The sequence below is a fragment of the Lolium perenne genome, chromosome 5, assembly GCF_019359855.2.
Source record: "Lolium perenne isolate Kyuss_39 chromosome 5, Kyuss_2.0, whole genome shotgun sequence".
NCBI lineage: Eukaryota > Viridiplantae > Streptophyta > Magnoliopsida > Poales > Poaceae > Lolium > Lolium perenne.
The window spans coordinates 77520497-77532980 of record NC_067248.2 but is presented as its reverse complement, the minus strand read 5'-3'; the positions used below and the strand labels follow the sequence as shown (position 1 = coordinate 77532980).

The following is a 12484-nucleotide window of genomic DNA, read 5'->3' as shown; positions in this document are numbered from 1 at the left end:
TTTAATTGTGGATGGACAAGTGCATAATAGGTGATCATTTCTATGAATGCCATTATGAATTTAATGTTGAGAATATAACAGACATTACAAGTATGTCTTTATAATGGTTTTAGCATCTAGCTAGTCTAGGCGCTCTTCTGGTTGTCTAAGTGATTTGTGCTATTCTAGGTTGTGTTCTACCATTGTCTTCCTCTCTAGAGATGCATCTTGTACCAATAATTAGTGCAACATCATCTGTCGACTATTTGAGTGCCAGGCTAGTAGATTCTAGCCAAATGATGATATATCAATTTTTTATTGCCCTGATCTTTGGTGAGATATGCTTAGAACGAAATGATCCAATGGATCATTCCTGATACTGGTATACCTCACTCTAGCTCCTAGATATTGTTGTTGATGTAGAGGACTTTATTATGTTCTTATTGATGTTGAGCCCGCCCTTCTCCTCCTAGCTCTTACTGCTACTCGTGCTTGATTTATGGCCCCATTTGAATTGCTGTGAGTTGTTCTTGATGAAGAACAACTATGAACAACTATTGTGTTCCTGGTGGTTTTGTTTATGGTGGTGTGTCGATTGATGATCCTGGCCTGGCTGTAAGTTGCTATTTATAGCAAGGGCAAGACCTTGCATGGATGGACACACAAGCTGGTGATTCACCTAGGTGACTAGGCTTTGTGTGTGTGCTGGGAGGCATGCTGAGTAAGCTGTGTGCCCGCTCTGGTTGCAACTTGGGCTGAGTAGATCAGCTCGGCTAGGTTGATATTATCCCCCATGTGTGAATTATTGTTTTATACTAACCAGTGGCATTTGCCACTTGTTTTCTTTCTTGTCTTCTTGTTGTATTTTGCAGGGATTCTAAGATTAGAAGATGAAGATCATAGAAGTCTAGCTAGGGTTTTAGACTAGGTTTAGTTTAGATGTTTATTGTTGATTCACCATTTTGTATTTTTTCCTTTTATTCTTTAATGATGTAATTTTTATAATTCCAAAATATTGTAAAGACATTGTATATTTGTGCGAATATCAATAAAGCTCAAGGTTTTCTCTAATTGAGATTTATTTGTAAGTTAATTTCAGGTATTTTATTTAGTTCTATTTTAATTTTAATTGAAAGTATATTCCTTATTGAAATAATGCTTTTAATATTCATTTGTGAGTTCATTCAAATTCAAAGTTAAAATGTGAATATCAATTCAATTCATCCACTTTCAAACCCTAATTTCAAAAGAGGTCAAATTGAATTTTATCGCACTCTCGAAACCCTAAACCCTAGTGGCATCGAGAGAGAAACTTCAACCCCCTTAGGTTTTATGCAATTAAGCGCGAAAATTTTCCCAGTTTTGCAATGTAATGCACATCCCTTTCCTAAATCTACCCCCCGCAACCATCGGAAACCTGGGGTGTTACAGGGGGTCATCTACCTCTTTCGGTTACCACCTCCATTAGCCCCTAGAAAAATCCTCTATTCCCACTTCCGACACCAACAGCGGAGGAGGTGGCCCAAATGTGTATTGCAGCACCGTACCTTCGCCGTCATCAGGAGGAGGAGCTCGTCTTCTTGGTCTCCGGCAGCATACCCACGTCGCAGTCCTTAGTGAAGACAGAAGTTGGTCTCCTTCTTCTCCGACTCTGACTCTGGCTCCTCTATGTCGTCCGGCATGGCAGTGGTAAGTGACAACCTTCTTCTCTACTCTCGGGCATAGTTGTAGATCCATTTACCTAGAACTCCTTAGCATTGATTTGGCCGCTCCTAATTGTAGATAAATTTGAGTAGGACGACCACATTGAGCTTTTGCATCACGTCGCAGCACTTATCGTTGTCATTCAGGCCTGGATAATGCTGTTGCACAAGAGCGCAATCAGGCGTGCTGCCTTTGTTTCTGTCATTTACGGTCCAATGTTATCACGAGATCAGGAGAGGATTGCCAACATGAACTACATCTACAATTGCAGCGATGTAGAGGCAATCCAAATGCTTTGGATGAGAAGAGTCACTTTCTATGCACTTGTCAAAATGTTCAGGGAGAGAGGACTGCTACAAGATAGAATCCACGCCTTTGGAAGAGCAAGTCAAAACTTCCTGTTGTGGGTCATAACCAGAGGCTTGGGGTGATCCATATCACATTTATGCGATCTATGGAGACTATTTCCCGCACATTCCAGCAGGTGTTGTTTGTAGTTGGGGAGCTCAGATGTGAAATGATCGAGCCACCATCAAAGAACGCACCACCCAAAATAAAGGGAAACTACATGTGGTTCTCGTATTTTAGGGTGAGCACAATTCATGTACGTTCAATTCTTCATACGCGCCCTATGATCACAAACATGAATGTCCATTCATTGCTTCACATGATTGTATTAGGGCTATCGATGTGAAAGCAAGGGTACCCGAAGCCCAGGCTTCAACATTCCGGCAAAGGAAGCACTACACAACCAGAATGTCCTTGCTGCTGTAGAATTTGATCTGAGGTTCACATATGTGCTTGTTGGTTGGAGGGTTCAGCTCGTGATGCATCCATCCTGGCTGACAACTTGTCCGGGTCTGATTGGTTGCAAATCCCTGATGGTAAGTTCTACCTAGAAGAGGCTGGATATGTATGCCGACCTAGGATTCTACTACCCTTCAGGAAAACAAGATACCACCTCAACAAGTTCAGTGCAAGGAACATACCACAAAATGCGAAAGAGTTGTTCAATATTAGACACTTAAGGCTTAGAGTCACTGTTGAGAGGGCTTTTACTTCTTTGAAGAATAGTTTTAAGGTCCTTGACCAGAAACCCTTCCACACTTACGATGCTCAAGTCAAGCTGGTTCTTGCTTGCTGCATTATTCACAACTGGATCTTAGGTTGGGACGAGGATGAGTACTTCGAAGTACTTGTTGTGCCAGATGAAGTTAAGACCGACCATGTCATGGACGCATGCGACATTGAAGCCTAGAAGAACAAGAGACTTGAGTGGGAAAACACAATGTGGGAGGCCATAGGGCAGAAACTACCCTTGATTGCCCTTCCGTGAACTCCCCTTTCATCCTCCTCTAATGAACTACCCATTTGATTACCATCATACTAGAACTCTAGGAGCCGGTTGTCATCATTGGCGATGGTTGTTGCTCTGGTGTGTTGATCATGTGGGGCCTTATCACGACGTTTTTTTCCATATGTCTATAACAACAAGCTCTAATACGGCAAGCTTTGCCCGGCTCCGCTGATGGAGGGGCGAGGACAGCGGCGCGCCTTCGATTCGCGCTAGTTTTTGTAGCTGTCGCTAGGTGGTCGAAATACCTATTTGTAATTTCTAATAGTTTTTAGCTATTTGCACTATTGTTGATGATTATTAAAAGATCAACAAAATCTTCAAAAAAAAAAACCGTGAAGCACCAGAAGCCAGCGAGGCAAACCTTTGAAAATGTCAGCAAATTTTATTTTTTTTGAGATTTCGGAAAGAAAACGTACCCCGCACCCATGCATATATATACCAAATTCATGCGACGGCCTAAACCCCTGATATGTGCCTCTCGGTCCGATCGACCATCCGGCCCGCTCCATATGGCGTGGCGGTCCCGCCAAGATCCCCTCCCCAACACGGCTCCCTCGCTCGCACCCTGGCACTGGCCGTACGTAGTCGCCAAGGAAGAGACACCTATATAAACACAGGGGCGGCGGACATAGGCAGTGTCTCTCGAGGAGCTCTATCGAGGGAAGATCCACAAGGCCATCTTCCTAGCGCGCTTCATTGTCTCCTCCTCGACGTAATTCCTCCTATCCTGCTCCTCCTACATGCACTCGATCGCCGATAAAAGTTGGACCACTTTCGTGTTAGATCGCTGCTGCTAGCTTCTCAATTCTAGGATTGTTTTCTTCTGAATGTTTTACCCCCTTTTTTTTGTTATATAATATATAATTGCACCCTGTAACGAGCCTGGGATTCAATCGTTCAGTCCATCCCAGGTTCCCAGCTTCGTAGAGATGAAAAAAGCAGTGTGTTCATTGATTCCAGATTAGTAGCTTAACTGACATCTCTCACATGCATGATGCCTGCAGTTTGTTGAAGGCCCCTTCTATAGTACATACTAAATACCTTGTCCTCCAACAAGCAAGTCCTCAAGATGTTCATCGTAGAAGATAAAGGGAGTGCGATTGCTCTCATGGGCGCCTCCCTCATCTTCCTGGGCACGTGGCCGGCGCTGCTCACCCTCCTGGAGCGCAGGGGCCGGCTGCCGCAGCACACCTACCTCGACTACTCGATAACTAACCTCCTCGCTGCGGTGCTCATTGCGCTTACCTTGGGACAGCTTGGGGAGAGCAAAGAAAATATGCCCAATTTCTTCACCCAACTCAGTCAGGTTTGCTGTTTTATTATTTAATTTTTTACGCAAGAACTTCACAATGGGACGATCGAATTGTTCGCCAAGTTTGTTGACACTGAATAATTCTGCGGTGAAGGACAACTGGCCTTCAGTGCTGTTTGCAATAGCAGGGGGTGTTGTGCTCAGTGTTGGGAACCTTTGTACTCAGTATGCCTGGGCATATGTGGGTCTATCGATTACTGAGGTTATCGTCGCAAGCATGGTTGTTGTAATAGGTAAGTTCATCTCCTCTGTTAATTACAGCTCATTATCAAGCCATTATTTTCTTGGTTTAAACAAATCGAAGATATGTCATCAACCCTTGATTTTATGAAAAAGCTTTCAGCATATGAGTACAACAAATTCAAATTTGATCTCTGAACTAAATGAACATTTTTGGTCAATTTCAGCGTATGTACCAATTTACCTGCTGGCTCTAAGCCTATGCCCTGATCTAATAATTAAACACACTTTCAGCTGTCTCCTTGTTTCTTGGACTCTGTTAATTACAGCTCATTATCAAGCCATTATTTTCTTGGTTTAAACAAATCGAAGATATGTCATCAACCCTTGATTTTATGAAAAAGCTTTCAGCATATGAGTACAACAAATTCAAATTTGATCTCTGAACTAAATGAACATTTTTGGTCAATTTCAGCGTATGTACCAATTTACCTGCTGGCTCTAAGCCTATGCCCTGATCTAATAATTAAACACACTTTCAGCTGTCTCCTTGTTTCTTGGAAATTTATTTCATTAATTTGTGTATTGTATTTTCAGGCACAACCTTGAATTACTTCCTGGACAACCGCATCAACAGGGCAGATATTCTTTTCACTGGAGTGGCATGCTTCCTTGTTGCAGTCATCCTTGGCACTAGTGTCCACTCTTCCAATGCTGCTGATAATAAAGAAAAACTAAGTGGATCCACGAATAGGTACAAACTTGGGTAACATGGTCTTTACTTTCTTGCACATTTTTTCCTACCCCGAGAAACCGGGTCACAGTATCCACTTGTTAACTTACTCTGCTAGGCTCTCTCGGGGCCAATCCTTGTAATGCATTTTATGTCTTATATTACTTTCTCTGATCATTATAGCATGTGATTTAACAGGAAAAAGGGAGGTACAGAGCCAAGCAGTCAACTTATAGACAAAGGTATCATACATGTTCATATTGTATGGACTACTGGCACTAGTAATGTATTGCAGTTGCAGATTCTAGTTCTTAACTTTTCCTATTTCAGATGTTCTAGTGGATATTGAGAAGGGAGCTTATACAGAATATGCCACCAGAGCTGAAGCAGGAACTGTAGAATACCTAGTTGAGCTCGAACAGCGACGTTCAATTAAGGTAAATTAGTAATTCTGTCATAAACCATCACTATAGAATAATTCAGCTAGTATTTGATCTTTGCTCTGAACATTGTGCTCAAAAGTGAGAAGCGCAATTGCTATCACTATACCAATGAACTGATCTAGTTAAACTTCTTTCTTTTCCAGGTGTTCGGATCAAGCACCCTTATGGGGCTTGGGATAGTTTTCTTTGCTGGTGTCTGCTTGTCGCTTTTCTCCCCAGCGCTCAACCTGGCAACCAATGACCAGTGGCACACCCTGAAAGATGGCGTCCCACATCTGGTGGTCTACACTGCCTTCTTCTACTTCTCCATCTCGTGTTTTGCCGTTGGTACCGGGCTGAACATCTTGTTCCTCTACCGTCCAATGGCTGGCGTGCCAAAGTCATCCTTCAAGGCCTATCTGAATGACTGGGATGGCAGGCAATGGGCTCTTCTTGCCGGCTTGCTTTGTGGTTTAGGCAATGGCTTCCAGTTCATGGGTGGTCAGGCTGCTGGTTATGCTGCTGCTGATGCTGTCGAGGTTTGTTCAATGGATACCTACCTAGTTTTTCTTATATCTTGTTTTCCCTTATATCTTCTTATCTGAAGAGCAAACCACAATGGTTGCATTCTGCGTGATTGAAGATGTTGAATAAATTGAATCTCTAAAACATGAGATGTTAGAAACTTACAAAAATATTTAGAGAGAAGAAGAAACTTTTTTGCCTAACTGCTTCTTGTATTGATATTCATCAGGCGTTGCCACTTGTGAGCACATTCTGGGGCATTGTGCTATTCGGGGAGTACCGAAAGTCGTCAAGGAAAACGTACACCTTGCTAGCGTTCATGCTGCTCATGTTCGTCGCCGCGGTAGCAACACTCATGGCTTCAGCAGGTCACAGGAGCACAAAGTGATCGGTTGCCACGTTAGGCGGTATCGTGCTATACTGCTATTCGAGGAAAGAACCAAAGTCGTCAAAGAAAGAGTGCACTCTCGTCGTGGTCATGCTGCTCATGTTCGTCGCCGGGTGTAGGACTCATGGCTTCATCTGGTCACAGGCGCACAAGTGATCGGTTGTCCCTTCCTTTCACAAGGCGTAGGAGTAGTAAAACTGGAAGGGAAGGGACTGTGATACGGGAAGCAGATTGTGTTCGCGATGTTCCCATTTGAATGGGTGTTTTTTGAGAAGAGTTTTTTCCTTCAGGGAAGAGTTTTAGAGCCTCTTTCGTTGAAAGAGAGATTTTGGGAGGATTCTGCGAGCGTTTTCTATTTGTAGGATTGTAACACATAGATGACTACTTGACAAGTTGACAACTAGCTTAATACCCGTGGATATAGTTTTCAATTATAATAAATCGATTATATATGAAAATATTATGAGCTCAAATATTATCTAAGATATAGTTTTCAATTTTGTGGATGTTTGTTTCAAGTGCAGTTTTGAACATATCCGAAGTGGTATACACCCCAAAAGTGATATACCCTAACCTTTTCGTTCTAAAAAAAATTCTCCGGCTCCTTGATTGCGAAAGAATAAGGACACATGGGGCAAAGCTGATCGGTCATGTCTTGAAGGCGTTGTGGCTTTAGACCTCCTGAACAAGTCCAGAGATTCAACTTGAAGTCCATTTCTGCCCAGACCCATTCTGAAGTTTTGCAATGTACAGTAGAGCAGGGCATTGGTCACAACCAGCACCAGGTCCATGTTTTGGCCGTAATGTTGTCTCTCGTGTTCAGTGCATGTTGTGGATAGGTGTAAGCCATATCCATTTAGCTGGCAACCATCCCATGCCATGATGAGAGAAAAGATCATAGAACCCAGCCATGGCGGATTGGCGGGCTTAGAATTGGTATGTATCGTAAGTCTTTCAGTTGGTCCATGGAGCAGTAGACACTGTTGTTGTGCTGTTGCCGAAGGAGCCTGGATGACGTTCCATTGCCCTTGGTTGACCTAGGATTGAATCCAGCATAGTTGGTCAGCTGCAAACGTGTATAGGATTGCAAATTCTGTAGCTAATCTTCCTGAGTTACTCCATTGATCATGCAGCAGCACCAGAGAAGTGACCCTCTTCCCCGTGGGTGCCAAAGCCTCCCCTTTGGACGAGCTCATCCCTGGAATTCACCTCTACTGAGCCCTAACCCCCCTTGGCCCTTGCCCGAGCTCCCCTGACCATGGCCATCCATTGCCAGACAGGCCGGAGCTGGGGAAGGGCGCCAAATGGGCAAATCGAGTATTTCCGGGACTCATTTTCCTAGGGAATTTTTGTTATGCAAGCAGATCACTTAAATGGCTTGCGGCCCAGTACTGTTGTTTCAAATTTTACTAGAGTCAGGGCAGAGAAGGGAATCTTGCTAGCATGTTGAATCCCAAGTTGCATGTGAAATCAAATGACAGCACAAATAGGTTGATTTGATTCTGCGCAAACTGAAATCTATTCTTGAATAGAATATCATGCTACAAAAACAATACTTTGATCTTCGCGAAGTACACTCTACAGAGTATTTGCAGCCAAAATCACATGCCTGAAGGAACATTACAGACCGCACTTCCATACGGAGAAGGGGAAGGAAAAAAATTGATCTAATATAGATACCAATTAAAATTGGGTCACAGGTAACAACACTCATTTACAGTGGAGCATTTGCAGGTCCAAACCAGATATGGCAGCCCTAAAAAAAAGTTACAAGAAGAGACAATTGGTTGCCCGGGTGATCTAGCAGCATCAACTGGGAAAGAGAATGCTCAAAAAATATAATTATTGCCGCCTCAACGATTTTTCTGTCGTGTCTTGATCACAGCATGACCCGTCTCTTCCAAGTGAGAAAACAACTTGCTCCTGCAACAAACAGTTATTTCAGGTTAACCATAAATGGGAAGTGTCACGGTATGATAGCGACATAAAAGTGGAGACAGGGTGTTGAATACTGAGCTCCAAGTGTACCTTGATTCAAAAGTATCTCCACATGTTTCACAATCATTACTGCGTGTCTTCGAGACCTCCTGGTACAATGTAGATAGTTTTATTAATACAATGGCATGTAGCATAAAGTGTTATTGCTAAAAGAAACCAATGCAGATAAGCTTCATATATAGCAGTGGTGGAATCTGATGTTCAAATATCCTCATGAAATTTCCAAATTATATCACATCCTCCGCATGTAGCAGTGGCGGAATGTGATGTTCAGCAAATTATGTGTTTCACAAAGGAACTCTGAATTCACAAAATTCTGAAATAAAAGGACAAACAAATTGTGTGCACAAGGTTTACTATTTTCACCTTTCATGCTTCGCTTGTTCGTGCAGACCACCAATTAACTAAATTTTACCAAACTTCGTGTGTAAATAGACATATTCTGACAAGTACATATGTCAATTATTTCAGAATTCTTTTATACTTGCAAACGCCTATCTTGAACTTGTTTATCAAAACACAGGGAGTAAGGGAGCTCGGGATTATAAAATATCAACTCCCAGGTGAGTGTTACTTTTTAACAATATAGTTAGTATTTACAAGATTACCAGGATAGTGAAAAACAACTGATTGTAGATTCCATGCACGCAAAGACAAAAAAAAAATGTGGGTTTTATTGGAGGAGCAAAAACATCAAACACAATAAGAAAAAACAGAAAACTCAAATTGTTTCAACTATCTAGACCGGCTTCCTTCAGCAGGCACCACAAGAACGCCTCACATGATAATTGAGCCTGCAACTAACAAAACACAAGTTCCTGTCTACTCTGAGGTTACTCCCTACCCATTATGTGGATCAGTGTCAGCAACAACCTATATACATATGATCTATACTTAATCATCCTCAGCTTTTATTTTACTACATGCAAAAGGTAGAAGTAGGATATCAGGTGGCAGATAAGCATGAAGTTCACATCTGAATCTGGACAAGTATAGCTTGGATTTTGTGGCCCATTTCATTTTACCAAACAACAACAATTCCATAAGTGAGTGTCCATGGAAAACGACGAGTTATCTTCGCTAATTAGTACTCCCTATGTTCACTACTATAAGATGTTTTAGATATTTCAATGTGGATTATATACAGACCGAAATGAGTGAGCCTACACACTGGAATACATCTAGGTATAATCATTTTCGAGAAAACCAATGATCATCACTTGATGAGAGTCCCAGGACTTAAGTTTCTTTTTATAAACAAAGCAGACAAATACAAACATGTAGAGCCAGCTTATACACAGCACAAAGATTTCATCTGGCTAGCTCAATCCCATCTGCATCCCGCATCCGCATGCCTGATCACCATACACAGTTGTCATAAATGCTACTCCCTCGACAAGAATTATGAACGGAGGGAGTACTATCCTATTTCATTCCTCTTAGTAAGATGTTTGAAGTCCACACGGTAATTATGGTATATATTATAATGTGGCAGACTTCTAGAAGTCGTCAAACATGCCAGACAAAGCCTTCGCTAATACATGTTAGAAACTATTACCATTAGTATATTCAACTCTTCTGCACATGGCTCTCTAAAGGTGTATTCGTAGTCAAAGTATATAGTTTTCTGCTGTCCAGTGTTCTAATTGGTTCTTCAGCAACAAAAGACTACCTATCCACACAGCTCCAATATAACCATTAGTAGTAAGTGGTTTGAGCGGTTAGGTGATTAATCAAGCACTTAGGGTTGGGTATAAAGCTCAAATAGTTTTTGCTATCAGAATGAATATCATTACAAGGTTCAATCACGATGAGCTTGCTGTCAACTATGCACAAATAAAAATGAATGAGGTCTTATATAGTACAAGGAGCGGATGAGTATGAATGTACCTTTTGCTTCTTTCCCTTTGACGTACTCTTTTTTTCAGCAGGAACAGTTGGTTTCTTTTCTGCACCTTTCTTGTTCTTTTTGTTCTTTTTAGGATTTTCGTTTTTTCCTTTCAGTTGATCTCCTTTGCTTGACGACGTCCCTTCATCATTTGAAGAGAAAGGATCCTCCATCTTATCATCAGCATCATTTCCACCGTTATCATGTCCAGACTCCCCATGCCTCATACCTTCTCCGCTATCAGCATTATTACCTTCATCTTGTCCCTTCTTTGCAGCGCGTCTCCGGCGGGGTTTCTTCTTGACACTATTAACTGCAGAACTTGTATCATCAACACTGTCGTCCTCTGCAACAACAGGTGGAGCTTCCTCTTGAGGAACCACATAAGCGCTCTCCTTGTTCTTGTGGCTTGACAACATCGCCTCCAAGACACTCGTCTCATCAAATGAACCAACCTCCTGCTTCGCGTTATCTCCATTCTCTTCGGCCCCCATCTCCAAGCCCTCTTCCAACTCTTCAGCCAACTCTTCTACAGCATCTGACCAATCACTTTCCTCTGACTCCTCTGCAGGCTTAAAATCGAACCCAACATCATCTTCTTCCCCCTCATCGTTGGCTTCCTTTAGAGCCTCCTCCTCCTCCTTAAAGGCCACCCTCAGTTCAGCCACCTTATCCTTATGCTTCTTAGACTGCTCATGGTTCTTCCACTGCTTCTCTGACTTAAACTTCTTATTACACGCCACACAGTACAGCTCCTCCTTCTTCTTTTCCTCGTCATCCTCTTCTTCAAACGCTAACTCGTCCTCATCCACCCTTGCCCACTCAGGCTCCTGATATGCCATGGCTCGCTCCTTCTTCTTCCTCTCCTCTGCCTTCTTCCTTTCCATCTCCTCCACCTTCTTCTTTGCCTCCTCTGCCTTCTTCTTGAGCGCCATATCCACCACCCGCTTGTCCCTCTTCTTGCAGAAGGCTGCCAACGCTCTGACGTTGTCGTTGTACTCCCGCCTAGCCTTGCGCATAGTCTTCTTGTTATCCTCCTCCATGATCCTCCTATCACGGCGGCTCTCCCCGCGTGAAACGTCCCACTCGGCCGCCCACCCGAAGTCCATGACCGAGGCAAACCCCAGCCAGTAGTTGTAGAAGGCGGTGACCTGGGTGTAGTAGGAGTCGAGGTTGCCAATGACGGGCGGCGTGGGGATGGAGTCGGTGGGGATGCCCATGCGGCGGGCGTAGGCGACCTCCTGCTTGTACACCTTGTCGAACACGTCGCCGTAGACCTTGTAGAATCCGCGGCCGGAGTCGGAGAACCCGGAGAAGGCGGAGGGGACGAAGACGGAGAATATGTCGGGGACGGGGGAGGCGGATGCGCTGGAGGAGGAGGCGTGGTCGGCGAAGAGGATCTGGGAGCGGTGGGAGTCGTAGTGGGCGCGCTCCTGGGGGTCGGAGAGGACGGAGTGCGCGTGCTGCAGCTCCTGGAATGCGGCGGTGGCGGCGGCGACGTCGGAGCCCAGGGGCTGCTTGTCGGGGTGGAGGGATAGCGCGAGGCGGCGGAAGGCGAGCTTGATTTCGGTCGGGGAGCAGTCGCGGGAGAGGCCGAGGATCTCGTAGTAGCACCGCTTGGGCGCCGCCGGCGCCATGGCCGCCGAAAAGGCTAGGGTTTTCGAGGTGTGTCCGGCCGGCTCAGGCTCAGGCTCAGGGGAGGAGTCGGGGCAGAGGCGTTGCCGTGTAAGTAAAGGTGGGCCTAACTTGCAGAGCTGTAGCTCAACTCTTCTTTCAGAGGACCGTGTTGTAAAGTAACTCGACTCCAAAGATATTGTCAAACATCTACAAACATACTCCGATTCATATTCATATAGAAGATGTACTCCGTATCAAATATTGTCAAACATCTGCAAACATACTCTGATTCATATTGATATAGATGTATCTAGACATATTCTAATTGTAGATACGTTTGTTTTAGTGGCAAGTAAAATGGATCAAAGGGAGTACTTAAAA

The 12484-nt window shown here is 43.8% G+C and overlaps 1 protein-coding gene and 1 pseudogene across 1 annotated transcript; one reads left to right on the top strand and one right to left on the bottom strand.

Moving 5' to 3' along the window:
• The first annotated feature begins 4050 nt into the window (after window positions 1–4050).
• LOC127304724 (ureide permease 1-like) lies at window positions 4051–6625 on the top strand (annotated as a pseudogene).
• A 1629-nt stretch (window positions 6626–8254) lies between these two features.
• On the bottom strand, window positions 8255–12190 carry LOC127299515 (DNAJ protein JJJ1 homolog). The gene is made up of 3 exons (XM_051329485.2): window positions 10489–12190; window positions 8629–8687; window positions 8255–8523 (listed from the first exon to the last, which is right to left on the bottom strand). The coding sequence occupies exons 1-3, from the start codon at window positions 12121–12123 to the stop codon at window positions 8454–8456; spliced, it is 1764 nt and encodes a 587-aa protein (XP_051185445.1). The 5' UTR covers window positions 12124–12190; the 3' UTR covers window positions 8255–8453.
• Window positions 12191–12484: the final 294 nt, after the last annotated feature.

What these genes read in the sequence shown, in the direction of transcription:
- LOC127299515 (XM_051329485.2), bottom strand. Translation starts at nt 12,123, where the DNA reads ATGGCGCCGGCGGCGCCCAAGCGGTGCTACTACGAGATCCTCGGCCTC. An exon ending in CAAAGGGAAAGAAGCAAAAG is followed by an intron (nt 8,688 to 10,488) that starts GTACATTCATAC and finishes ACATTGTACCAG; the next exon opens with GAGGTCTCGAAGACACGCAG. An exon ending in GGAGATACTTTTGAATCAAG is followed by an intron (nt 8,524 to 8,628) that starts GTACACTTGGAG and finishes TGTTTGTTGCAG; the next exon opens with GAGCAAGTTGTTTTCTCACT.